This window comes from Epinephelus lanceolatus, chromosome 13, assembly GCF_041903045.1.
Source record: "Epinephelus lanceolatus isolate andai-2023 chromosome 13, ASM4190304v1, whole genome shotgun sequence".
Taxonomy (NCBI): Eukaryota; Metazoa; Chordata; class Actinopteri; order Perciformes; family Serranidae; genus Epinephelus; species Epinephelus lanceolatus.
The window spans coordinates 855,046-881,044 of record NC_135746.1 but is presented as its reverse complement, the minus strand read 5'-3'; the positions used below and the strand labels follow the sequence as shown (position 1 = coordinate 881,044).

The following is a 25,999-nucleotide window of genomic DNA, read 5'->3' as shown; positions in this document are numbered from 1 at the left end:
GGCTCTGCTGTCTCCGGGTGTTACAACAGGCCACGCCCCCTCCTGAATATTTAATGAACCTGTCAGACACAACTGGGGGTGAAATCAATTATTAATAACTGACCTGAAATCTGCTGCACATTAGATCTGACAAAAACAACTAAGTCTGCCGCAGTGCCCTCAGACACTGATGATGTCACAGTGATGTCACAGTTATTTCCTTTTCTCTAGTTTTTTATTTGTTGTGATTTATTTATAAAACATGTCGTCAGTACGTTCTGATGTTTACACACTGTAAACATGTAAACACTGGCTCCTCCAGAGTCGTTACATCACAGCGCTCTCTGTTCACTGATCCAATCAGCTGCAGCGGCGAGACGAAGGAAGTGTTTGAGACACAGATGTGTTTGAGACACAGGAAATGCTTGACACACAGGAAGTGTCTGACAAACAGGAAGTGCTTGACACACAGACTCTTGAGATTCTTTTATTGAGTTTCCGTCAGCTGCTAACATGTCTCATAATTACAAAGATTCTTTAACTGGTGATTCTGGAAGAAACAAAGCAGTAGTGTTCAGGTGTGCCCCCCCCCCCCCCCCCCCCCCCGAGGTCAGAGGTCAGGGGATGGGGTCGAAGGGGGCAGCAGGAAAGATCATCACTGACACAAAATCAAAGATTATTTTTCTCCTACTACAACAACAACAACAACAACAATGATGATGATGATGATGATGATGTGCAACTTTAACAAAACTTTAAAATTAATTCATACAGTGTTTTTTCATCAGAGTGAGACCTCCCGTCTGTTAGCTCCACCGCTAACAACCCGCTAAAGCTTAACAGGAAGTTATTTAACAAAGAAGAAGAGAAGGAGGAGGTGGTGATTGGTCCCACAGAGCCAATCAGACTAAAGGTCAAAGGTCAAACACAGCAGCCATCAGCAGGGGCAGGGTTAAAACCAGGGGGCGGGGCTTCCCAGCAGGTAAAATCCAACAAAAATAAAAGCAGCAGGAAGCTCAGACTCACCCCGCCACAATAAAATCAAGTAAAATCTAAACTCTCAGTCTGCACCCTGATTGGTTTATTAAGCCCCTCCTCCCTCAGGTGTGGGGGGGCGGAGCCTCAGGGGTCCATCTCCAGGCCGTCCAAGGTGAGCTGGCTGCGGTGGGGGGAGTTTGGACTGGGGGGGCTGCTGGGGTTAGAGCTGTTGGAGGGGGTCGAGTGTTTGGTCGAGTCTGAGTCCGGCTGGATGGAACGAGAGAGAGAGAGAGAGAGAGAGAGAGAGAGAGAGAGACGGTAAGAGACACGGTTCAAGAGGGAGACAGGTAAAAAGAGAGATGGAGGGAGAGAGAGAGCGAGATGGTTAGAGAGAGAGAGAGAGGTAAAGGGAGAAATGGATGGAGAGAGAGACGGTTAGAGAGAGACAGTTCAAGAGGGGACAGGTAAAGAGAGAGATGAATGGAGAGAGAGAGAAACAGAGAGAGACGGTTCAAGAGGGAGACAGGTAAAGGGAGAAATGGAGGGAGAGAGAAGGAGAGAGAGAGACACGGTTAGGGAGAGACCATTCAAGAGGGAGACAGGTAAAGGGAGAGACGGATGGAGAGAGAGAGAGATGGATCAAGAGAATGAGCGAGAGAGAAAGACACACAGAGATGGGTAGAGAGATACACGGTTAGAGAGAAAGAGAGAGGTAGAGAGAGAGAGAGAGAGAGAGAGAGAGAGAGATGGTTAGAGAGGGAAAAATTAGAAGACAGAGATGGTTAGAGAGAAAATGATGGGTAGAAAGAGAGATAGGTGGAGAGACAGATGGTTAGAGAGAGAGAGACAGAAATGGTTAGAGAGAGACACACATTGTTCAAATGAAACATCTCAATAAAGATTTGGTTTCAAACTTGACTCATCAGGTCGTGTATACGGAGCTCTGAGACTCCGCAGAAACCAGGACTCTGAGTTACCTCTCGGTCCAGGTCCTGGTCCGGTTCAGAGGTGCTGCGAGACGAAGCTCCTCCCCCAAAGTCTGAACCAATAACAACACAGATTACAGATGACGTCACAGCTTTCCCCTCAACAGAGTGTCATACTACACACTAAACACTACACAGTTTTAACTGCACTCTAATATGATAGAGTAAACTGCACAATAACACTGCAGGTTCTACACACCAATACTACACACTACACACTAAAACAACACAGTATGTGTGACATGTGATCATGACATTAACCTGTGTGTACTTAGTGTACAGATGTAGTTCATCACTTAATACTGACAGGAAATGATGTAATGTGTGACATCACATGAACATTTTGTTTTGTTTGTTAGTTTGTGTGTGTGTGTGTGTGTGTGTACCTGAGGCTGTGCGTGTGATGTGTGTCTTGCTCCTCTGTTGCCGGGAGATACTGGACAGTGGGCGGGGCTTGTCTTTAACCGAGTCATCCTGAGAAGAAGGCATCACACTCTGCGCACACACACACACACACACACACGGACATGGACACACACACACACACACACACACACACACACACACACGCACATACACACATATATATAAAGCACATTAAAGACTCCACGTGTTCACATGGTGTGTGTTCAGCGCAGGTGTGAACACTTTAAGGTGTGAACGCTTTAATGGTGTGAACGCTTTAATGGTGTGAACGCTTGAGGTGTGAATGCTTTCAGGGTCACTTCCAGGAGTGAACGCTGGCACGTCTGGCTGCCGCTGCTCGCGGGGGGGACGCTTTTAGTGTTTTTTTTTTTTTAACGCTTTAATGATATTTTATTGTCCTACGGACTATGCAATTGCTGTAAGTGTGTTTCATTCATACTTTTAATTCTGATGAGCTATCAGTGCTAACGCTCGTGGACGGATACCGACCTTTGCTTCACCTGACTGACTGGCTTACCTGGACGTACTGCTGCCTGTCCTGCCTACAATGCTGGGTGTTAACTCCTGCCTTTGGTCCGGGATCCTCTGGTTCCTCCTGAATTTAATCCATCAACCAGTGACAGGAATCCTGCAGTACTCTGCTGACGAGCTGCTTCGTCTCCGCTTCCATGCGACAGGGCACTCGCCGGCTGTGCTTCACCTCCCGCCGGACATCGTTGTTCCTCTCCGCCGGAGATACATCCACCGAGGATCCGGTCGGTCGTTCCACTTGGACAACTCGGGTCAGATCAAGTCCATTTGGTCCACATCTCGACGCCCTCCTCGGAACACTGGCCGGGTTGCTGACTCCAGCGTGTTAGCCAGGCCTACTAACCTGGTTTACACGGCTGGTAACCATGGCAACACCAACACCAGCGTCAGCATTGGACAGCTTAACATCTGCTCGCTTACGAGTAAAGGACATCTTGTTCACGATCTCCTCACCGACCGTAAGTTTGGCTTTCTATGTTTATCTGAAACGTGGCAACAGCCCAATGACTTTACGTCCCTGAACAATTCCACTCCTCCCGGGTTTGTTTACACCAGTCAACCACGTGACTCCGGCCGGGGAGGAGGTCTCGCGATGATTTACCGTGAGATGTGGAGAGTCTCGCCGGTCTCTTATCCAGCTCCAAAGTCGTTTGAATGCATTGTTTCACAGCTTTCTGGTTCTGTCCCCACAATAATTGCCACAGTTTATCGACCTCCTAAGCCTAACAAGGATTTTTTAACTGAATTCTCTACATTTCTCACCCATCTTACCACACTCACCTCAAATGTTATTCTGCTGGGAGATTTCAACATTCACATTGACAACAGTAATAATCCCCTTACCCGTGACTTTACATCCTGCCTGGACAGTTTTGATTTACAGCAATACACCACTTTCCCTACACATTCCAAAGGACATATCTTAGATTTAATTTGCTGCTCTGGTTTTACTCCTTCTGACTGTAAGGCACAGTGCTGACGTGCTGATGTATTGCGGTAAGCGAGTTGTGTCATTTCCGGTGTTTCTGTGACAGCGTCTCTGTGCTGCTCTGGTGAATTCTGCTAGCCTGCTTTCTCACTTCAGTTGCTTTAACGTCTACTTCAAGTCTTAACCCACAGTGGTTCTGTTTAAGCACTTATAGCTCTCCTCCTTTCTACGACTTTCTCGCTAATCTCTTAGCTGTTGTTTGCACGTTACTAGCCTTGGTAGCTACATTAGCTTTGCGATGGCTTCTCCTTCTGCTCTTTCTTGCTCGGTGTGCCAAATGTTCAGTTATGCCTCTGCCTCCTTTAGCGACAGTGGTAATTGTAATAAGTGTAGCTTATTTGCTGCGTTGGAGGCGAGGCTTAGTGAATTAGAAGCGCGGCTCCGCACCATGGAAAACCATTCAGTAGCTGCGGTAGTTAGCCAGCCCCCTGTAGCCGGTGCGGAGCCACATAGCATAGCCTTAGCCTCTGCTAACTGTCCTCCGGCAACTCCCGTGCAGCCGGGAGGCTGGGTAACTGTTCGTGAGAGGCGCAGCTCCAAGCCGAAGCCCACAGCTCACCACCAGCCTGTTCACGTTTCCAACCGCTTTTCCCCACTCAGCGACACACCCGGTGAGGATAAAACTCTGGTTATTGGCAGCTCTATTCTGAGGAACGTGAAGTTAGCAACACCAGCGGCCATAGTCAAATGTATCCCTGGGGCCAGAGCGGGCGACATTGAGTCAAATTTAAAACTGCTGGCTAAAGCTAAACATAGATTCAGTAAGATTGTTATTCACGTCGGCGGCAATGACACCCGGTTACGCCAATCGGAGGTCACTAAAATTAATATTGCCTCGGTGTGTGAATATGCAAAAACAATGTCGGACTCCGTAGTTTTCTCTGGACCCCTCCAAAATCTGACCACTGATGACTTGTTTAGCCGCATGTCATCACTTAATCGCTGGCTGTCCAGGTGGTGTCCAGCAAATGATGTGGGTTTCGTTAATAATTGGCAAACTTTCTGGGGAAAACCTGGTCTTATTAGGAGAGACGGCATTCATCCCACTTTGGATGGAGCTGCTCTCATTTCTAGGAACCTGGCAAACTTTATTAGTAATTTAAATCCCTGACAACCCAGAGTTGAGACCAGGACTCGGAGACGCAGTCCTATACGCTTCTCTGAGCTTCTAGTTCAGTTACCCAGCCATAGTTTTCATAGTTTTATACAAACGGTGTCTGTCTCCCGACCACCTAAATTATTTAAATCTAAAATTAAACAAAGAGGAGTTGTGCATAACAACCTCATAAAAATTAAAACCTCTTCTGTGACAGAAAGACAAAACAGGAGAATTAAATGCGGACTGTTAAATATCAGGTCTCTATCATCTAAAGCAGTGTTAGTAAACGAATTAATATCAGATAATCATATTGATTTACTCAGTCTCACTGAAACCTGGCTGTGTCAAGATGAATATGTTAGTCTAAATGAGTCCACTCCTCCCAGTCATAATAATACCCACATTCCTCGAGGCAGTGGCCGAGGAGGGGGAGTTGCAGCCATTTTTAACTCTAGTCTGTTAATCAGCCCTAAACCTAAACTAGATTATAATTCATTTGAAAGCCTCGTTCTTAGTGTTTTACATCCGACCTGGAAAACCTCGCAGCCACTTTTATTTGTTATAGTGTACCGTGCTCCTGGCCCGTATTCTGAATTTGTATCTGAATTCTCAGAGTTTTTATCCAGTTTAGTTCTTAAATCAGATCAAGTTATTATTGTAGGCGATTTTAACATTCATGTCGACGTTGATAATGACTCCCTGGCTACCGCGTTTATCTCATTATTAGACTCCATTGGCTTCAGTCAGGGTGTACATGAACCCACTCATTGTTTTAACCATACCCTCGATCTAGTTCTGACGTATGGAATTGAAATTGATAACCTAAAAGTCTTTCCACAGAATCCCTCGCTATCGGATCATTATCTGATTACTTTTGATTTCTTTTTACACGATTACACGCCACTCAGCAACAGTTACTATACTAGATGTTTATCAGATAGTGCTGTCGCAAAATTCAAGGAAAAGATTACTCCGTCGTTAAATTCAATACCAAGTCCCTCAGTAACAGAGGTTTCCTGTACCGACTTTGATCATTTTGTCGATAGCGCCGTAGGCTCGCTGCGAACAACACTTGACTCTGTAGCTCCTCTTAAAAAGAAGTTAAAAAAGCAAAGAAAGTTTGTTCCTTGGTATAACTCTCAAACCCGTAGGTTAAAACAAATATCGCGAAAATTTGAAAGGAATTGGCGATTGACCAAACTGGAAGAATCTCGTTTAATCTGGACAGACAGTCTCAAAACTTATAAGAGGGGCCTCCGCAATGCCAGAGCAAACTATTACTCAGCATTAATAGAAGAAAACAAGAACAACCCCAGGTTTCTTTTCAGCACTGTAGCCAGGCTGACTGAGAGTCAAAGCTCTATTGAGCCTTGTATTCCTTTAGCCCTTAGCAGTAATGATTTTATGAGCTTTTTTAATGACAAAATTCTAACTATTAGAGGCAAAATTCATGACCTCCTGTCCTCAGATAGTACCTATCTAACCTCAAACACAGCTGTAAGACCTAATATATATTTAGATTGCTTCTCCCCAATTTCTCTTCAAGAATTGACCGCAGTGATTTCTTCATCTAAATCATCAACGTGTCTCTTAGACCCCATCCCAACTAGGCTACTTAAGGAGGTCTTTCCTTTAGTTAACACTCATATATTAGATATGATCAATATATCCTTATTAATAGGCTATGTACCACAGTCTTTTAAGGTAGCTGTAATTAAACCTCTACTAAAAAAGCCCACCCTGGATCCAGAGGTGTTAGCCAACTATAGACCAATATCTAATCTTCCCTTTATGTCAAAGATCCTTGAGAAAGTAGTCGCAGACCAGCTGTGTGATTTTCTCCAGGATAATAATTTATCTGAGGAATTTCAGTCAGGATTTAGAGTGCATCATAGCACTGAGACAGCACTAGTTAAAATTACAAATGACCTTCTGATTGCTTCAGACAAAGGACTCGTCTCTGTTCTTGTTTTATTAGATCTTAGTGCGGCGTTTGACACAATTGACCATCAAATTCTACTGCAGAGACTGGATCACTTAATTGGCCTAAAAGGTTCAGCACTAAGCTGGTTTAAATCTTATTTATCTGATCGTTTTCAATTTGTTGACGTTCGTAATGAATCATCCTTACGTACCAAAGTTTGTTTTGGAGTTCCGCAAGGTTCTGTGCTCGGACCAATCCTATTTACTCTATATATGCTTCCTTTAGGTAACATCATTAGAAATCACTCTATAAATTTCCATTGTTATGCGGATGATTATCGATGAAACCAGAAGAAAGTAATCAATTAACTAAACTCCATAACTGCCTTAAAGACATAAAAAATTGGATGAGCACCAATTTCCTGATGTTAAATTCAGACAAAACTGAAGTTATTGTTCTTGGCCCCAAACAACTCAGAGACTCTTTATCTGATGACATAGTTTCTCTAGATGGCATTGCTCTGGCCTCTAGCACTACCGTAAGAAACCTCGGAGTAATATTTGATCAAGATTTGTCTTTTAATTCTCAATTTAAAACGGACTGCATTGTTTCATCTGCATAATATTGCGAAAATTAGGCCTATCCTGACCCGAAAAGATGCAGAAAAATTGGTCCACGCTTTTGTTACCTCTAGGCTGGATTACTGTAACTCTCTATTATCAGGTAGCTCTAGTAAGTCCTTAAAAACTCTCCAGCTAATTCAGAATGCAGCAGCACGTGTACTAACAGGAACTAAGAAACGAGATCATATTTCTCCTGTTTTAGCTTCTCTGCACTGGCTCCCTGTAAAATCCAGAATTGAATTTAAAATCCTACTGTTAACTTATAAAGCTCTAAATGGTCAAGCTCCGTCATATCTTAGAGAGCTCATAGTGCCATATTATCCCACCAGAACACTGCGCTCTGAGAACGCAGGGTTACTCGTGGTCCCTAAAGTCTCCAAAAGTAGATCAGGAGCCAGAGCCTTCAGCTATCAGGCTCCTCTCCTGTGGAATCATCTTCCTGTTACGGTCCGGGAGGCAGACACCGTCTCCACATTTAAGACTAGACTTAAGACTTTCCTCTTTGATAAAGCTTATAGTTAGGGCTGGCTCAGGCTTGCCCTGTACCAGCCCCTAGTTAGGCTGACTTAGGCCTAGTCTGCCGGAGGACCCCCTATAATACACCGGGCACCTTCTCTCCTTCTCTCTCTCTCTCTCGTATTCTATTACTGCATCTTGCTAACTCGGCCATTCTGGATGTCACTAACTCGGCTTCTTCTCCGGAGCCTTTGTGCTCCACTGTCTCTCAGATTAACTCATATCACAGCGGTGCCTGGACAGCGTGACGTGTGTGGTTGTGCTGCTGCCGTGGTCCTGCCAGATGCCTCCTGCTGCTGCTGCCATCATTAGTCATTAGTCATACTTCTACTGTTATTATACACATATGACTATTGTCACACATGTATACTGCCAGATATTAATATATACTTTCAACATATTGTACCACAGTAGCCAGAACTATAACTATAATATTATTACTTTCAATAATGTTGTTGTAAGCTACTGTCATTACCTGCATCTCTCTCTCTCTCTCTGTCTCTCTCTCTCTCTCTCTCTCTCTGTCTCATTGTGTCATATGGATTACTGTTAATTTATTATGCTGATCTGTTCTGTACGACATCTATTGCACGTCTGTCCGTCCTGGAAGAGGGATCCCTCCTCAGTTGCTCTTCCTGAGGTTTCTACCGTTTTTTTTCCCCGTTAAAGGGTTTTTTTGGGGAGTTTTTCCTGATCAGCTGTGAGGGTCCTAAGGACAGAGGGATGTCGTATGCTGTAAAGCCCTGTGAGGCAAATTGTGATTTGTGATATTGGACTTTATAGATAAAATTGATTGATTGATTGATTGATGCTCTCCCGTACTCGGATCACATGCTGCTCTCCTTCAGTGTAACACTCAATCTTTCCAGGACAATCCCCCCACGCACCATCTCCTTCCGGAATATTAAAAACATTCAAGTTGACTCTCTCACTGCTGGTATTGACTGCCTCCCCATTGCTGACTGCTTTTCAACCCCGGACAATCTGGTCTCCCATTATAACAGCAGCCTCCAAAATCTCCTGGATAACCTGGCCCCTCTCAAAACCAGATCAGTCACCTTCACCCGCTCTTCACCTTGGTTCACTCCCACTCTCCGTCAACTTAAGACCAAAGGACGTCAGCTAGAACGTCTCTGCAAGAAAACCGGACTCACCATTCATAAGGACATGTATATCAACCATCTCTCCCACTATAAACTGCATCTCTCAAGCCAAATCCACCTACTATTCCAGTCTGATCAACCACAATGAAGGGGACTCCAAAGCTTTATTCTCCTTACTCAAAAACATCACTCAGCCCCCCTCCTCACTTCCTCCTCACATGTATTCAAATGCTTCCTGCAATAAACTCATTTCCTTTTTCTCTGACAAAATCACAAACATCCATCAGCAACTTCTTCCCGCCATTCCCGCTACCATACCCTCCTTTCTACCTGCTGTTCCCCCTTCTCAGTCATTCTCAGTATTCACCCTGCCCTCTGTCTCTGAAATTGCTGATCTCATCAAAAAATCCAAAACCTCCACCTGTCAGCTGGACCCCCTTCCAACGGCTCTTGTTAAAGCTGCTGCTCCTTCTCTGGCCCCTCTCATCACACACATAACCCACTCTTCCCTCACCACTGGTATTGTCCCCTCACCCCTTAAAACAGCTGCTGTCACTCCCACACTCAAAAAACCTGGTGCCGACCCCAACAACCTCAATAACCTCCGTCCTATCTCTAATCTTCCTTTTCTTTCCAAAATCCTTGAAAAAACTGTTGCCAATCAGCTTCACTCTCATCTGCTCCACAACGATCTATACGAACAATTTCAATCTGGTTTCCGTCCCCTTCACTCCACTGAAACAGCCCTCCTAAAAATAGCCAATGATCTCCTCCTTGCTGCTGATTCTGGTCTTTTATCCATACTCATCCTGCTTGATCTGAGTGCGGCCTTTGACACCATCTCCCACACCATCCTCCTGGACAGACTTTGCACTATTGGCATCACCCACACCCCCCTCACCTGGTTTAAATCATACCTCTCTGGCCGCACTCAGTTCATTCAGCTCAAATCATTCACTTCCCACCCCCTCCCAGTCACCACAGGTGTGCCCCAGGGCTCAGTCCTGGGGCCCCTGCTCTTCATCATTTACATCCTCCCACTTGGTCACATCCTCCGTAAGCACAATATACAGTTCCACTGCTACGCGGATGACACCCAGCTCTACATCTCCTCCAAACCGGACTCCATCCTCCCACCTTCCTCCCTCACCAACTGCCTCCTTGAAATAAAGTCCTGGTTCACATTCAATTTCCTCAAATTAAACAGTGATAAAACAGAAATGTTATTAATTGGCTCCAAATCCACTCTCAACAAATCCAATAACTTCAGCATTCCATTCGACCACTCCTCCATCTCCCCTTCCCCTCAGGTAAAGAGTCTGGGTGTCATCCTCGACAGCACACTCTCCTTCACAGCACACATTAACAACATAACCCGGTCTGCCTACTTCCACCTCCGAAACATCAACCGCCTCCGCCCCTCTCTCACCCCTCACACCACCGCCATTCTGGTTCACAGTTTAGTCACCTCCAGACTTGACTATTGCAATTCCCTTCTGTTTGGCCTCCCCCAGAAAACCCTCCATAAACTTCAACTGGTACAGAATTCAGCAGCTCGCATCATTTCAAGAACACCATCCACTCACCACATCACACCCATCCTGCAGCAGCTCCACTGGCTCCCCATCACATACCACATTCAATACAAAATCCTACTCCATACATACAGAGCCATCCACAGTCTTGCCCCTCCATACCTCTCTGACCTCATTAATATCTCTGTACCTACCTGTACCCTCCGATCCTCTTCCTCCATCCATCTCTCTGTCCCCTCTGCTCGCCTCGTCACCATGGGGGGCCGAGCATTCAGCCGCTCGGCTCCCCAGTTTTGGAACTCCCTCCCCCCTGACCTCCGCAACACGGACTCCTTACCCCTCTTTAAAACCAGACTGAAAACCCGTCTGTTCAAACTCTCATACTCCGTCTGATCTTTGCACTGTCCATTGTATTATATTGTTTGTTTTTATCCCTGTTTTTATGCACTTCTGTACTTTTGTAAGGTGACCTTGAGTGCCATGAAAGGCACCCTTAAATAAAATGTAGTATTATCATTATTATTATTATTATTAATGGTGTGAACACTTTAATGGTGTGAACAATTGAAGGTTTAAACGCTTTGAGGTGTGAATGCTTTAAGATGTGAACGCTTGAGGTGTGAACACTTTAATGGTGTGAACACCTGAAGGTTTAAACGCTTTGAGGTGTGAATGCTTTAAGATGTGAACGTTTGAGGTGTGAACGCTTGAAGGTTTAAACGCTTTAAGGTGTGAACGCTTTAAGATGTGAACGCTTTGAGGTGTGAACGCTTTAAGATGTGAACACTTGAAGGTTTAAACGCTTTGAGGTGTGAACACTTGAAGGTTTAAACGCTTTGAGGTGTGAACACTTGAGGTGTGAACGCTTTAAGATGTAAACGCTTGAGGTGTGAACACTTGAAGGTTTAAACGCTTTGAGGTGTGAACGCTTTAAGGTGTGAACGCTTTAAGATGTGAGCGCTTGAGGTGTGAACGCTTTGAGGTGTGAACGCTTTAAGGTGTGAACGCTTGATGTGTGAACACTTGAAGGTTTAAACGCTTGAGGTGTGAACACATGAAGGTGTCAACACTTGAAGGTTTAAACGCTTTGAGGTGTGAACACATGAAGGTGTCAACACTTGAAGGTTTAAACGCTTGAGGTGTGAACACATGAAGGTGTCAACACTTGAAGGTTTAAACGCTTGAGGTGTGAACACATGAAGGTGTCAACACTTGAAGGTTTAAACGCTTGAGGTGTGAACACATGAAGGTGTCAACACTTGAAGGTTTAAACGCTTTGAGGTGTGAACGCTTTAAGGTGTGAACGCTTGATGTGTGAACACTTGAAGGTTTAAACGCTTGAGGTGTGAACACATGAAGGTGTCAACACTTGAAGGTTTAAACGCTTTAAGATGTGAACACTTGAAGGTTTAAACGCTTTGAGGTGTGAGCACTTGAGGTGTGAACGCTTTAAGGTGTGAACGCTTGAGGTGTGAACGCTTGAAGGTTTAAACGCTTTGAGGTGTGAACACTTGAGGTGTGAACGCTTTAAGATGTAAACGCTTGAGGTGTGAACACTTGAAGGTTTAAACGCTTGATGTGTGAACACTTGAAGGTTTAAATGCTTTGAGGTGTGGACGCTTTATGGTGTGAACGCTTTAAGGTGTGAACGCTTTAAGATGTGAACGCTTGAGGTGTGAACGCTTTAAGGTGTGAATGCTTGATGTGTGAACACTTGAAGGTTTAAACACTTGATGTGTGAACACTTGAAGGTTTAAACACTTTAAGGTGTGAACGCTTTAAGGTGTGAACGCTTTAAGGTGTGAACGCTTTAAGGTGTGAATGCTTTAAGGTGTGAATGCTTTCAGGTGTGAATGCTTGCAGATGTGAACGCAGCATCAACCTGGCGAATGTTTCAAACTTCACACAAACCAAACCAACCACCACAGACCAGGCAGGAGGGGAGTGTGGGAGTTGGGGGGGGAGGAGAGGGGAGGAGAAGTGGGGGAGATAGAGAGAAGCTGGCCTACCCTTCCCAGAGAGGAGGTGGAGGGAGAGGAGGAGGAGGAGGAAGGCTGCAGGAGGCTCTGCTGGGAGGAGGAGGAAGAGGAGGCGTCTTTCTGCAAGAAGGCGCCGGCCGACGCCGACGTCATGTGATAGATGTGCTCAAAGTTGGAAGGGGGAGAGATGAGGGTGTGGCGGGAGGAGGAGGAGGAGGGGGAAGGAGACGGGGAGGGGGAGAGGGAAGTGACATCACAAACCTGAACACCGGGGGTCAAAGAGGGGGAGGGGGTGAGGAAGGTGAGACAGGGGGAGGAGGAAGAGGAGGAGAGCAGAGAGGAGGAGTCAGTGTGATGAACAGAGCTGTTGGAGGGGAGAGGAGGTGGGGGAGGAGAACATGCCGGCAGGAGGAAGAGGACGAGGAGGAGGAGTTACCAGAGGGAGGTCCATGAGGACCTGCATGCCGTCTCCTGGTCCCATGTGAGCCACGTGGTTAAAGTTTGTAGGATTAGAGATCATCTTGGACCTGAGCTCCGGATCCCTCAGCATCTCCCTACACACAACACACACACACACACACACATTACACACTTATGTACACACACACACACACATTACACACTTATGCACTCACACACATTACACACCAAAGTACACACACACACACAAATTACACACTTATGTACTCACACACATTACACACTAAAGTACACACAGTACACACACATGTACACATGTGAGTCACCTCCTCTGCTGAAGTCGTTCCTCCTCAGGAACCTTAAACAGGAACTTCCTCTTGCTGCGAGTTCGAACCATCAACTTCCTGCTGTGGTCCGACGTCTCCGGGATGGTGAGGTCACCCTCTGAGGACAGACAGGTGGAGACAGACAGGTGCAGACAGGTGAGCTTCAGGGTGGACACAGATAGGTGGTGCTCAGTGTCCAGGTGTGTCCGTGGTTACCTGATGATGTGTTGCTGAAGTAAATGAGACGAGGAGGTTCAGAGCTCAGCAGGTTCAATGTCCCTTCAACATTCAGAGGTCGGATCTGAGGACACGGAGACAGAGACATGATTGGCCGGTTCTAAACTGTGTGTGGCTGTTTGCTGAGCTGTGATTGGTCAGCTCAGAGCGGTGCTGAGCTGTGATTGGTTACCTTGCGGAGGGAGATGGTCTGAACCCACTCTGTGGTGTGAATATCGAAGACGTCGAGCCCGTACTCACTGTAGACCGTCAGGTGGGAGGAGTTAGAGCCTGTAGACACAGACAGGTGATCAATAACCTGTCAATACTGATTAATACCTTTATGATGTGATAACACGTCACCGCCACCAAGTTCACCTGATATTTAACACTGATCAACAACTGACACTGACCATCGTAATAAAACACCGCAAACAGATACAACTGCCAAATATTCACACTGATATACCTGAGACACAAGAGACCAACCAGCTACACCTATCTGACCTCACCTGTCTGACCTCACCTGACAATCAGCTACATCTGTCTTAACTCACCTGTCTGAACTCACCTGGCTATCAGCTGCACCAGTCTGGACTCACCTGACAATCAGCTACATCTGTCTTAACTCACCTGTCTGACCTCACCTGTCTGAAGTCACCTGACAATCAGCTACACCTGTCTTAACTCACCTGTCTGAACTCACCTGACTATCAGCTGCACCTGTCTTAACTCGCCTGTTTGAACTCACCTGTCTGAACTCACCTGACTATCAGCTGCACCTGTCTTAACTCACCTGTCTGAACTCACCTGACTATCAGCTACATCTGTCTTAACCCACCTGTCTGAACTCACCTGACAATCAGTTACACCTGTCTGATCTCACCTGTCTGAACTCACCTGTCTGAATTCACCTGACAATCAGCTACACCTGTCTGACCTCACCTGACTATCAGCTACACCTGTCTGAACTCACCTGTCTGAACTCACCCGTCTGAAGTCACCTGACAATCAGCTACATCTGTCTTAACTCACCTGTCTGAACTCACCTGTCTTAACTCACCTGTCTGAACTCACCTGTCTGAACTCACCCGTCTGAAGTCACCTGACAATCAGCTACATCTGTCTTAACCCACCTGTCTGAACTCACCTGACAATCAGCTACACCTGTCTGACCTCACCTATCCGATCTCACCTGTCTGAACTCACCCGTCTGAATTCACCTGACAATCAGCTACACCCGTCTGAACTCACCTGACAATCAGCTACATCTGTCTTAACCCACCTGTCTGAACTCACCTGACAATCAGCTACACCTGTCTGATCTCACCTATCCGATCTCACCTGTCTGAACTCACCCGTCTGAATTCACCTGACAATCAGCTACACCCGTCTGAACTCACCTGACTATCAGCTACATCTGTCTTAACCCACCTGTCTGAACTCACCTGACAATCAGCTACACCTGTCTGATCTCACCTATCCGATCTCACCTGTCTGAACTCACCCGTCTGAATTCACCTGACAATCAGCTACACCCGTCTGAACTCACCTGACTATCAGCTACATCTGTCTTAACCCACCTGTCTGAACTCACCTGACAATCAGTTACACCTGTCTGATCTCACCTGTCTGAACTCACCCGTCTGAACTCACCTGACTATCAGCTACATCTGTCTTAACCCACCTGTCTGAACTCACCTGACAATCAGTTACACCTGTCTGATCTCACCTGTCTGAACTCACCCGTCTGAACTCACCTGACTATCAGCTACATCTGTCTTAACCCACCTGTCTGAACTCACCTGACAATCAGTTACACCTGTCTGATCTCACCTGTCTGATCTCACCTGTCTGAACTCACCTGACTATCAGCTACACCTGTCTTAACTCACCCGTCTGAAGTCACCTGACAATCAGCTACACCTGTCTGACCTCACCTGACAATCAGCTACATCTGTCTTAACCCACCTGTCTGAACTCACCCGTCTGAATTCACCTGACAATCAGCTACACCTGTCTGACCTCACCTGACAATCAGCTACATCTGTCTTAACCCACCTGTCTGAACTCACCTGACTATCAGCTACACCTGTCTGATCTCACCCGTCTGAATTCACCTGACAATCAGCTACACCTGTCTGAACTCACCCGTCTGAATTCACCTGACAATCAGCTACACCTGTCTTAACTCACCCGTCTGAATTCACCTGACAATCAGCTACACCTGTCTGAACTCACCCGTCTGAACTCACCTGACAATCAGCTACACCTGTCTGACCTCACCTGACAATCAGCTACATCTGTCTTAACTCACCTGTCTGAACTCACCCGTCTGAACTCACCTGACTATCAGCTACACCTGTCTGATCTCACCTGTCTGAACTCACCCGTCTGAATTCACCTGACAATCAGCTACACCTGTCTTAACTCACCCGTCTGAATTCACCTGACAATCAGCTACACCTGTTTGAACTCACCCGTCTGAATTCACCTGACAATCAGCTACACCTGTCTGACCTCACCTGACAATCAGCTACATCTGTCTTAACCCACCTGTCTGAACTCACCCGTCTGAATTCACCTGACAATCAGCTACACCTGTCTGACCTCACCTGACAATAAGCTACATCTGTCTTAACCCACCTGTCTGAACTCACCCGTCTGAATTCACCTGACAATCAGCTACACCTGTCTGACCTCACCTGGCAATCAGCTACATCTGTCTTAACCCACCTGTCTGAACTCACCTGACTATCAGCTATACCTGTCTGATCTCACCTGTCTGAACTCACCCGTCTGAATTCACCTGACAATCAGCTACACCTGTCTTAACTCACCCGTCTGAACTCACCTGACAATCAGCTACACCTGTCTGACCTCACCTGGCAATCAGCTACATCTGTCTTAACCCACCTGTCTGAACTCACCCGTCTGAACTCACCTGACTATCAGCTATACCTGTCTGATCTCACCTGTCTGAACTCACCCGTCTGAATTCACCTGACAATCAGCTACACCTGTCTTAACTCACCCGTCTGAACTCACCTGACAATCAGTTACACCTGTCTGATCTCACCTGTCTGAACTCACCCGTCTGAACTCACCTGACTATCAGCTACATCTGTCTTAACCCACCTGTCTGAACTCACCTGACAATCAGTTACACCTGTCTGATCTCACCTGTCTGATCTCACCTGTCTGAACTCACCTGACTATCAGCTACACCTGTCTTAACTCACCCGTCTGAAGTCACCTGACAATCAGCTACATCTGTCTTAACCCACCTGTCTGAACTCACCCGTCTGAATTCACCTGACAATCAGCTACACCTGTCTGACCTCACCTGACAATCAGCTACATCTGTCTTAACCCACCTGTCTGAACTCACCTGACTATCAGCTACACCTGTCTGATCTCACCTGTCTGAACTCACCCGTCTGAATTCACCCGACAATCAGCTACACCTGTCTTAACTCACCCGTCTGAATTCACCTGACAATCAGCTACACCTGTCTGAACTCACCCGTCTGAACTCACCTGACAATCAGCTACACCTGTCTGACCTCACCTGACAATCAGCTACATCTGTCTTAACTCACCTGTCTGAACTCACCCGTCTGAACTCACCTGTCTGAACTCACCCGTCTGAACTCACCTGACTATCAGCTATACCTGTCTGATCTCACCTGTCTGAACTCACCCATCTGAATTCACCTGACAATCAGCTACACCTGTCTTAACTCACCCGTCTGAACTCACCTGACAATCAGCTACACCTGTCTGACCTCACCTGGCAATCAGCTACATCTGTCTTAACCCACCTGTCTGAACTCACCCGTCTGAACTCACCTGACTATCAGCTATACCTGTCTGATCTCACCTGTCTGAACTCACCCGTCTGAATTCACCTGACAATCAGCTACACCTGTCTTAACTCACCCGTCTGAACTCACCTGACAATCAGCTACACCTGTCTGACCTCACCTGACAATCAGCTACACCTGTCTGACCTGATTTACCTCCATGATGACATACTATCTGTAGAATAAATGACGTACTGCATGCGAGCGGCGTTGCAGGCCACATCAGCTCCTGGGTTCGGGACCGGCGTCCCTGTCCGTCCACGTAGATGCCGAGCTGGCTGAAGCAGAGCAGCAGCTCGGAGGATCCCACCTCCAGGGCGTGCAGGGCGTCCAGAGGCTGCTGGGCCAGGAAGGCCAGCGAAGGGTCGGCGGGGCTCACCAGGCTGATGGGAGATGACTCCCCCTGCAGGGCGAGCAGAGCGAAGCCCGAAGGATACCCGACGCACAGCCGCTCCCTCACCATGCCCAACCACTGCACCGCGCCCGGAGCCTGCACCTCCCACAGCTTCTTATGGTGGGGCTTCGCTCGAGTGATCTCATAGCACTGAACCTGCAGGAACAGAACCAGAGCGTTAGAACAGACCCGGACCGCCACAGCAAGGGGGCGGGGCTACAGGGACATCTGCAGGTGTTCAGGGTGTTCAGTGACCTGACGTTTGACGGCAGCCAGCAGGCAGGCGGGGCCTCCGGGTCGGAGCACCCCCGTCGTCAGAGCCTGGCATCCTTTGGTGTCCGCCAGCTTGATGTCGAAGGCGGACTCGGCGCCCTCCAGTGCCCCCCAGGGATGAAGGTGAACGTGGCGATTCCGACCGCAGAGCAGAGCGATGATCTTCTCTTTAGGGATCAAATCGATCTGACAAACCTTCTTACTGTCGGCCGCTCGCACGATCACTGCAGGGAGACACAGAGGTTAGACATGTGGTGGATATCTACCGTCTGTCCGTCCGTCTGTGTGTCTCTGTCTGCCTGTCTGTCCGTCTGTCCGTCTCACCGTCTCTGGTGACCTCGACCACAAACAGTCCATCTTCAGTTCCCAGAGCGATCCTTTCCCGATCTGCAGAGACAGAAAACATCTTTAAGAATCACCAGTGACTGATTCTATATCATCAACACAGTTTAACCAGTAAGAATTTCAGGTTTTAAAGATTGATTAAAGAGAACATTCACAGAACATTCTGTACCCGCCGCTCCCCAGTAAACCTTTTCATAAACCACAGACCCTTTGAAACATTTAAAAGCTGTCGTCAGGTTGACAGATTGTAACTTTCGTCTTTATGCAGACGACACCGTCCTTTATTTCACTGCAGGTTCTGTTCATGCTGCTACTCGAATGCAGGATTTATACTTCAGCATCGAACTGATGCTGTAACTACGGCGTAGGTTCTGCGTCGGTGTAGAGCCTACACTGCCATCTCAAGACTCACAAGGTTCACCGACAAAACAACTGTCTCACACTAAACACGTTTTCCAATCAAATACAACATGCTAACGTTATTAGCACAAGCCTATGAAATTTTACATTGTATAAATTATACTAGCGATGAGCAGACATTTCCTCTGCTCATATGAAGCCAGGAAAAATCACACACAGGACTTAAAATGCTATTTTTGTGGAGGCTTTATTGTCTTCACAATTTATTGTTTCTTATCTGTGAAATTAAAGTAAATAAACTTTTGTTTCCACTGAGGGAAAAAATTATTTTTAGCTTCCAAAAATACAGCATCGCTGCGCCGCGTAGCTACATTTCTGGAAAGGTGCATATCCGGCTACGTGTCTATGCAGAATCCTGTTTTAGATGTAGTTTATCAGCCTTTACTTCTACTGCTCTTTGTTTTTACTTGTGTCTGTATTTAATGTACGGACCTCAGCACTAGAGTTCTCCGTCAAAGAGTTTTCTGAGGTTTTAAATAAAATGAATGAATGAGTGAATAAAAGAATAAATGAAAATCTCAGAACTCTCTGTAACAAACTAAACTTTTATCAAGATGACATTAAAAGAATAAAACCAGAATCAGAGCCGCAGGAGACTCAGAGTCCTTCAGTAGTCATTAGTGGAGGTTGGTACTGACCCAGAATGGCAGCAGACAGTGCGGTCTTGATGATGGGCAGCGAGGCGTCGTAGGCCTCGTGCGGAACATGGACCTGTCGGTTCTTCAGCAGGTTCTTGGCCAGGATACTCTGCAGACCCTCCAGGATCCTGACCCACTTCCTTTTCTCCACCTCGCTCTCTGCCAGCACCAGCAGAGACACCGAGGACAGCTGTGAGATCAGCTGTGACGACGTCACCTGGCAATAACAACAATAAGGGTCAGTACACAGGGAGGTCAAAGGTCAAAGGGCGAGGGGTCAGAGGGGGCGAGCTCTCCTACCCTGAAGATGCAGGGGACGTCCTTCCTGGTGGCGTGGATCACATCTGATGCCAAGACGGAGCTGACGGAAAACTCCTCATCTCTGTTACACACGCCACAATATTTCCCATATCAATCATCAATCAATATAGTCTATCTGACAATACAGAATGTTCATCACATAAGATAATCCAAGAGGAAATCACACTGTTCGACTATGATACAACCTTCTCGAGACAAACTAAAACATCCAAAACCTTCTCAAACCTTTTAAGACAGGACTACAAGATGCACCAAACCTTCTCGAGACAAACCAAACCCTTGACAAACTGAATCTTCTTGAGGCTTTTCAAAAACTCTCAACAGTTCAAGAAACTTCATAAAAAGGACAAGAAACTTTTTCAAAGTCCTCTGAAGTTCTTGAGGGGTCCCAGACTACCTCAGATGCTCCATCTATGTGCAGACAGAAAGAAAGACAGGCAGATTGACAGACAGACAGGTAGACAGTTACCTGAGATCCAGCACCAGACTGGCCACCACCCCCGGCTGGGTGGACTTTCCCTCTGGGATGTCGTAGAGAAACAGTTTACAATCAGAGACCACGGCATAAGCGCGCTGCCAGCCCTTCTTCACCCCGCTGGGCTTCGGGATCTGACAGAGAGACGGCGACACGTGAGTCTGTGGAACTGCAGTAAAACTATGTCAGTACTGCGTCAGTACTTCATCACTCATCACTTACCCTGACATAGCCCTTATAGGCGGTGCCGATGCCTCTCTGGACGTCGATGCCCTGCGGCCTCTTGGCCTGCTCTGCTGGGATTGGACAGACCAGGGGGGCGTGGTCTTTACAGGAGACATGGCAGATGAAGGAACACACTGAGGAGAGACGGACAGGAAGTCAGGAACCTTCATCTCTACACGTCAGTCATTCAATCATATCAGAGTTTGATGATCTGTTCTGACTAAAATCAATGTTGATAATATACTTGCTTTATTAACCCTTTGAGACCCACATGGACCCATTTTTGTCTTTTTTAGTGGGATGCAGGCTGTCCCTATGGGGAAACAGCAGGTCTACAGTATGTGTCTCACACAAGTGGTTTACATCATCTGAAATCTGGAACCTGAAGATTATCTTGAGATTCAGCTGAGCGCCGCGTGTCGAGTGTTTCTGCTTGGGTCGGGCGTCTGTAAAGGCCCTGACACACCAAGCTGACAGTCGGCCGTCGACCAAAGTCGGGCCGTCGGGGAGCGTCTGTCACCCTAGTTTTTGCGGTGTGTCCCGCACCTTTTCGGCCGATTGAGCATGTTGAATCGGCGGCGGAGCTTGTTGGTGAGAGAGATCACTCTGATTGGCTGTTCAGGTTTTATTTCCTCGCCCCTGTAGCGAGTGAATCTGCCTGTAGTGAAACCGGGGCTAACCGGTGCTTCCTCCTCAGGCTCCACTTCACTCAGCTGCCCCACAGACCCGCTGCTTCTTCACACTTTAACCTGAATAACAAACCGGAGCTAGCTGGGAGCGGCTAGCGGAGCGTTAGCCGCAGCATGACCGGAGGGAAGCAGCCAGTTAGCCTCCGCTAGTCTCTGAGCTAGCCCCGGCTCTCCGTTTGGATCCAACCGGAGCACCGAGCCCTGGTTTGTTATTCAGGTTAAAGTGGGAAGAAGCAGCGGGTTTATCGGGCAGCTGAGTGAAGTGGAGCCTGCGGAGGAAACACCGGGACCGTCTGGATGTAATAGTCCGTGGAGGTGCTGCGGTGCTCGGCTGCACAGATAGGAAACCCCTCGGCTGACAGGATGTACCACTCTCTCACTCCGCTCTCTCTCACGCAGGCGCAGAACGTACGTGCTACTTGGCCGTCGGATGTAGTCCGTGTAGTGTGTTCAAATGCAACTGACACAGGGCGACGTGAGGCGACGTAGACGACGCAACAGTTGGCTTTCGTCGCCGCTAGTTCTTTGATGACGGTTTGGTGTGTCCGCACCTTAATGTGTATATGTAAGTTTAGTGTATATGGAGTTAGAACATTATGATGGAAGTAAAGGACGGCTATTCCCATGCTCAAATACGTCTCATATGTTGTTGCCGCAATTTTTGGGTTGATATCATTTGTCACACAGATTCAGTGCTAAATTTAATTTAAATTTAATTATTGAAAATTAATTATTTGAAAATACAGAGATGTTCATTTCTGTCTGCATCATCCAGCCCTATAACAAGCTCTATTTTGATGCTTTTTAATGAACTCTGTCACCTTGTTTACACCCAAAGAACCAAAAAGAATCTCAGTGTCAATCAGTTTATCTTCACTGTGACCTACAGAATGATGGAGGGTCAGCAGGGACCCTGTCCTGGGCCAGATTTGGCACACGGGCGGTAATTTGAATATCACCACTGTAGAGGAAGGATCTGGATCACTGCTGCTGCATCTCAACATTTACCTGGGAGCAGCTTCCACCTGGTGGCTCCGCTGCCTCAGCGTGTGTGTGTGTGTGTGTGTGTGTGTGTGTGTGTGTGAGTGTGAGTGTGTGTGTGTGAGTGTGAGTGTGTGAGTGTGTACCTTCACAGGCGTATCCCTGTCGGATGAGTCCCACCATCAGAGAGGTGCAGTGTGTGCACTGAGTGGGACTGGAGAACGTCTTGATGCTCAGCTGGTGAGCTTTGGGCTGTGAACACACACACACACACACACACACACACACACACACACACGATGGTTTAATATCAAACTCTTACCCCTCCAACGTCCTACCTCAGGAAACGGCAGCATACCTTTGGTGTGGTCAGTGCTGAGCTCTGGTAGGGGGGGGAGGGGCTCGCTGGGACTGAGGCTGCTTTAACTTCCTGTTGACACAAACAGATAAACAGTCAGGATGTGTGACGGACAAAGGAACAGCTGTATGATGTGGACAGAATCAGTGTGTGGGACTGACCTCATGTTCAGAGGTGGTGGAGGGCGAGGGGGGCGTGGTCTCTGATTTCTGGGGGCTGGGGTCTATGTCTGTGGTCTGAACGTGAAACAGAAGAAACGATTGAAGAGACAGAGACATAAACAGACACACGCACGCACGCACGCACGCACGCACGCACAGCTATGACAGCAGCTCTGCCAGAGTTTTTGTGTTGAATTGTGAACTGTATATCTGTCATTGTATATTATATCTTGTTTTATGTCGGTGTGAAGGCACTAGATCTTTGTATTTCTTTAAATGTATCTGAATAATCTAATAAGGGGTGCACCGTGTTGAAACGGCCAGATAAAATGCAGTAAAAAGATGTGCAGTAATATTCTGACAGTTGCTTTTATTTTGAAAGTCAGAGACACCAGTGTAACCTTTGACCCCGTGGTCACATTGGTCACCGACGTGAAGGACTCCAGCCACGAAACTTTGCAGCCCGAGGATGAGGTGGCAGCCTACATGGAGTTCAAGACACCCAAAGAGGATCCTTTGGAGGTTTGATGGTGGTGGAAGGAGCATGCTAACATGTTTCCTAACCTGGCAGTGATTGAATGTTTTCACCATCCAGTCAAAGAGACGTCCAATTCAAGAACGGAGAACCAGCTTCATGTGAGGGACTGGAGCCTGGGGGGTTTGATCAGGGGTCTTTTATTAATGGGTGTGGGCAGGTGTTGGTTTTCAAAATGGATCCGTGCAGGACTCTAGCAGCGCCTATTACAGACCATAATATCCTGTCGTGTTACCATGGTTACACTGTCCTGAGTTAAATGAAGGAGGAGCTGTAACGTTCACTGTGTCACAGTTTGTCTCTGACATCAGATCTGCGTTCACGTCGTGTCATGAAAACGTAAAACAAACCTGCAGCGTTCACACGTTACGACACATCACAACAACACAGACACAAATTTCACAGTGTGTACATAAACACTACACACACTAACAGCAGTGACAAACGTGTGTTTAAAGATCCACCAATAAAAACTATTTAAATCCGTCTGACGACTGGTGAAAAACTGACGGTGATCATAAACAGACCGATACATCAGCAGGAAGTACACATCAGCACTTCCTGTGAACACAAAGACGTGTTTCTGATTAATGACGTAAAATATCAACATGTAGAAGAGCTGATGAAACACACGGTTGTCACAGAGTTTGATTATCAAACACTTTACAGGATGTGACCTGTCAGAAACTCTGACGGCGAATGACGTAAACACGCCATCAGCTACTGTTAGTACTTCCTCTGTGGTGAAACTGTCGTACTGCACTGTGTGTACTTTGACTGGAGAACAGACAAGTGCGACACATCTGGTTTAATCATCATAAGGACAAAGCTAACGAGGCTCTGAATGCAGGAGGGCGGGGCCTATGTGTGTGGGTGGAGCTCGGGTGAGCCAATCAAACCAGTGGTGGTTACAGGTCGCTGCACTCTACGTCACCTACGACTAACTATTAGCATGATGCTAGCAGCTACGACTGAGGTTAGATCTGACAGCTCTCTGCCCCGGAGGATTGTGGGTAAGGGGGGCAGTGTGCAGGGGATTGTGGGTAACCTGACGGATGAACTTACGTCTTCCCAGAGAGCAAGCAGCGAGGAGGCGGAGCAAACTGACGCCTCCATGTTGGAGAGAGAAACAAACAACAACACCTGAGTGACATCATCGTCATCATAGTGACATCATCATCATGTGACCTGCTGCTAGGTGAGTTCTGAACTGTGATTGGTTGAACAGGAATCAGTTACAGACAGACAGACAGACAGACAGACAGACAGACAGACTCACCCTGAAGGTGAGGTCCGGAGCCAGAGGGGACGTGTTGAAATATTCAAAGATGGAGTCCTGGAAGTCTGGAAGCTTCAAACCTGCAGGGACACAGAAAATACAGATGAACACATGAACAAGTCTCTGCTGCTGGAGGTGAACACATGAACAAGTCTCTGCTGCTGGAGGTGAACACATGATACATCTGGAGTAAAAACTTCAGACTCAGACGGTTTTCTATCTTGTCCTGATTTATCTGGAGGATTTTATTAGCAGCTGATCAACCTGAGCATCAACAGGACGTACACGTCACATCATGAATCTAAACTAAGCACAAAAAGTAATGAAATGTGTGTTTGGTAGATTATTTCTTTGCTGTAACGAAGCTTCTTGTCAATAAATCTTATATCGTTGGAAAGCCTGTTTATTTCCTTTTAAATGGAGCCACATTTGTAAGGATCAGGCAGTATGTGTATGAGTACTTGAGTATCAATCAATCAATCAATTTTATTTATAAAGCCCAATATCACAAATCACAATTTGCCTCACAGGGCTTTACAGCATACGACATCCCTCTGTCCTTAAGACCCTCACAGCTGATCAGGAAAAACTCCCCAAAAAACCCTTTAACGGGGAAAAAAAACGGTAGAAACCTCAGGAAGAGCAACTGAGGAGGGATCCCTCTTCCAGGACGGACAGACGTGCAATAGATGTCGTACAGAACAGATCAGCATAATAAATTAACAGTAATCCATATGACACAATGAGACAGAGAGAGAGACAGAGAGAGAGAGAGAGAGACAGAGAGAGAGACAGAGAGAGATGCAGGTAATGACAGTAGCTTACAACAACATTAATGAAAGTAATAATATTATAGTTATAGTTCTGGCTACTGTGGTACAATATGTTGAAAGTATGTATTGATATCTGGCAGTATACATGTGTGACAATAGTCATATGTGTATAATAACAGTAGAAGTATGACTAATGACTAATGATGGCAGCAGCAGCAGGAGGCATCTGGCAGGACCACGGCAGCAGCACAACCACACACGTCACGCTGTCCAGGCACCGCTGTGATATGAGTTAATCTGAGAGACAGTGGAGCACAAAGGCTCCGGAGAAGAAGCCGAGTTAGTGACATCCAGAATGGCCGAGTTAGCAAGATGCAGTAATAGAATACGAGAGAGAAGGAGAGAAGGAGAGAGAGAGAGAGAGAGAGAGAGAAAGTGCCCGGTGTATTATAGGGGGGTCCTCCGGCAGACTAGGCCTAAGTCGGCCTAACTAGGGGCTGGTACAGGGCAAGCCTGAGCCAGCCCTAACTATAAGCTTTATCAAAGAGGAAAGTCTTAAGTCTAGTCTTAAATGTGGAGACGGTGTCTGCCTCCCGGACCGTAACAGGAAGATGATTCCACAGGAGAGGAGCCTGAT

General features: G+C 46.9%; 1 protein-coding gene across 8 annotated transcripts in view; it reads right to left on the bottom strand.

Moving 5' to 3' along the window:
• Positions 1-450: 450 nt before the first annotated feature.
• Positions 451-25,999, bottom strand: part of cdc42bpb (CDC42 binding protein kinase beta (DMPK-like)) — a 63,589-nt gene continuing 38,040 nt past the window's right edge. For 3 of the 8 annotated variants that reach the window (XM_078173610.1, XM_078173612.1, XM_078173614.1), the window contains 20 exons: positions 24,590-24,669; positions 24,376-24,420; positions 22,776-22,850; positions 22,615-22,686; positions 22,403-22,508; positions 20,584-20,720; positions 20,356-20,495; positions 19,866-19,947; positions 19,566-19,782; positions 18,487-18,549; positions 18,145-18,386; positions 17,691-18,045; positions 13,823-13,920; positions 13,630-13,714; positions 13,414-13,531; positions 13,104-13,221; positions 12,698-12,928; positions 2,330-2,438; positions 1,935-1,996; positions 451-1,224 (listed from right to left, as the gene is read on the bottom strand). In XM_078173610.1, coding sequence (XP_078029736.1) covers positions 1,102-1,224; positions 1,935-1,996; positions 2,330-2,438; positions 12,698-12,928; positions 13,104-13,221; positions 13,414-13,531; positions 13,630-13,714; positions 13,823-13,920; positions 17,691-18,045; positions 18,145-18,386; positions 18,487-18,549; positions 19,566-19,782; positions 19,866-19,947; positions 20,356-20,495; positions 20,584-20,720; positions 22,403-22,508; positions 22,615-22,686; positions 22,776-22,850; positions 24,376-24,420; positions 24,590-24,669 — 2,558 coding nt within the window. In that variant the 3' untranslated portion in view covers positions 451-1,101. The remainder of the gene's footprint in view (positions 1,225-1,934; positions 1,997-2,329; positions 2,439-12,697; positions 12,929-13,103; positions 13,222-13,413; positions 13,532-13,629; positions 13,715-13,822; positions 13,921-17,690; positions 18,046-18,144; positions 18,387-18,486; positions 18,550-19,565; positions 19,783-19,865; positions 19,948-20,355; positions 20,496-20,583; positions 20,721-22,402; positions 22,509-22,614; positions 22,687-22,775; positions 22,851-24,375; positions 24,421-24,589; positions 24,670-25,999) is intronic. The other 5 variants (XM_078173615.1, XM_078173617.1, XM_078173611.1 and 2 more) reach the window with 3 other exon arrangements.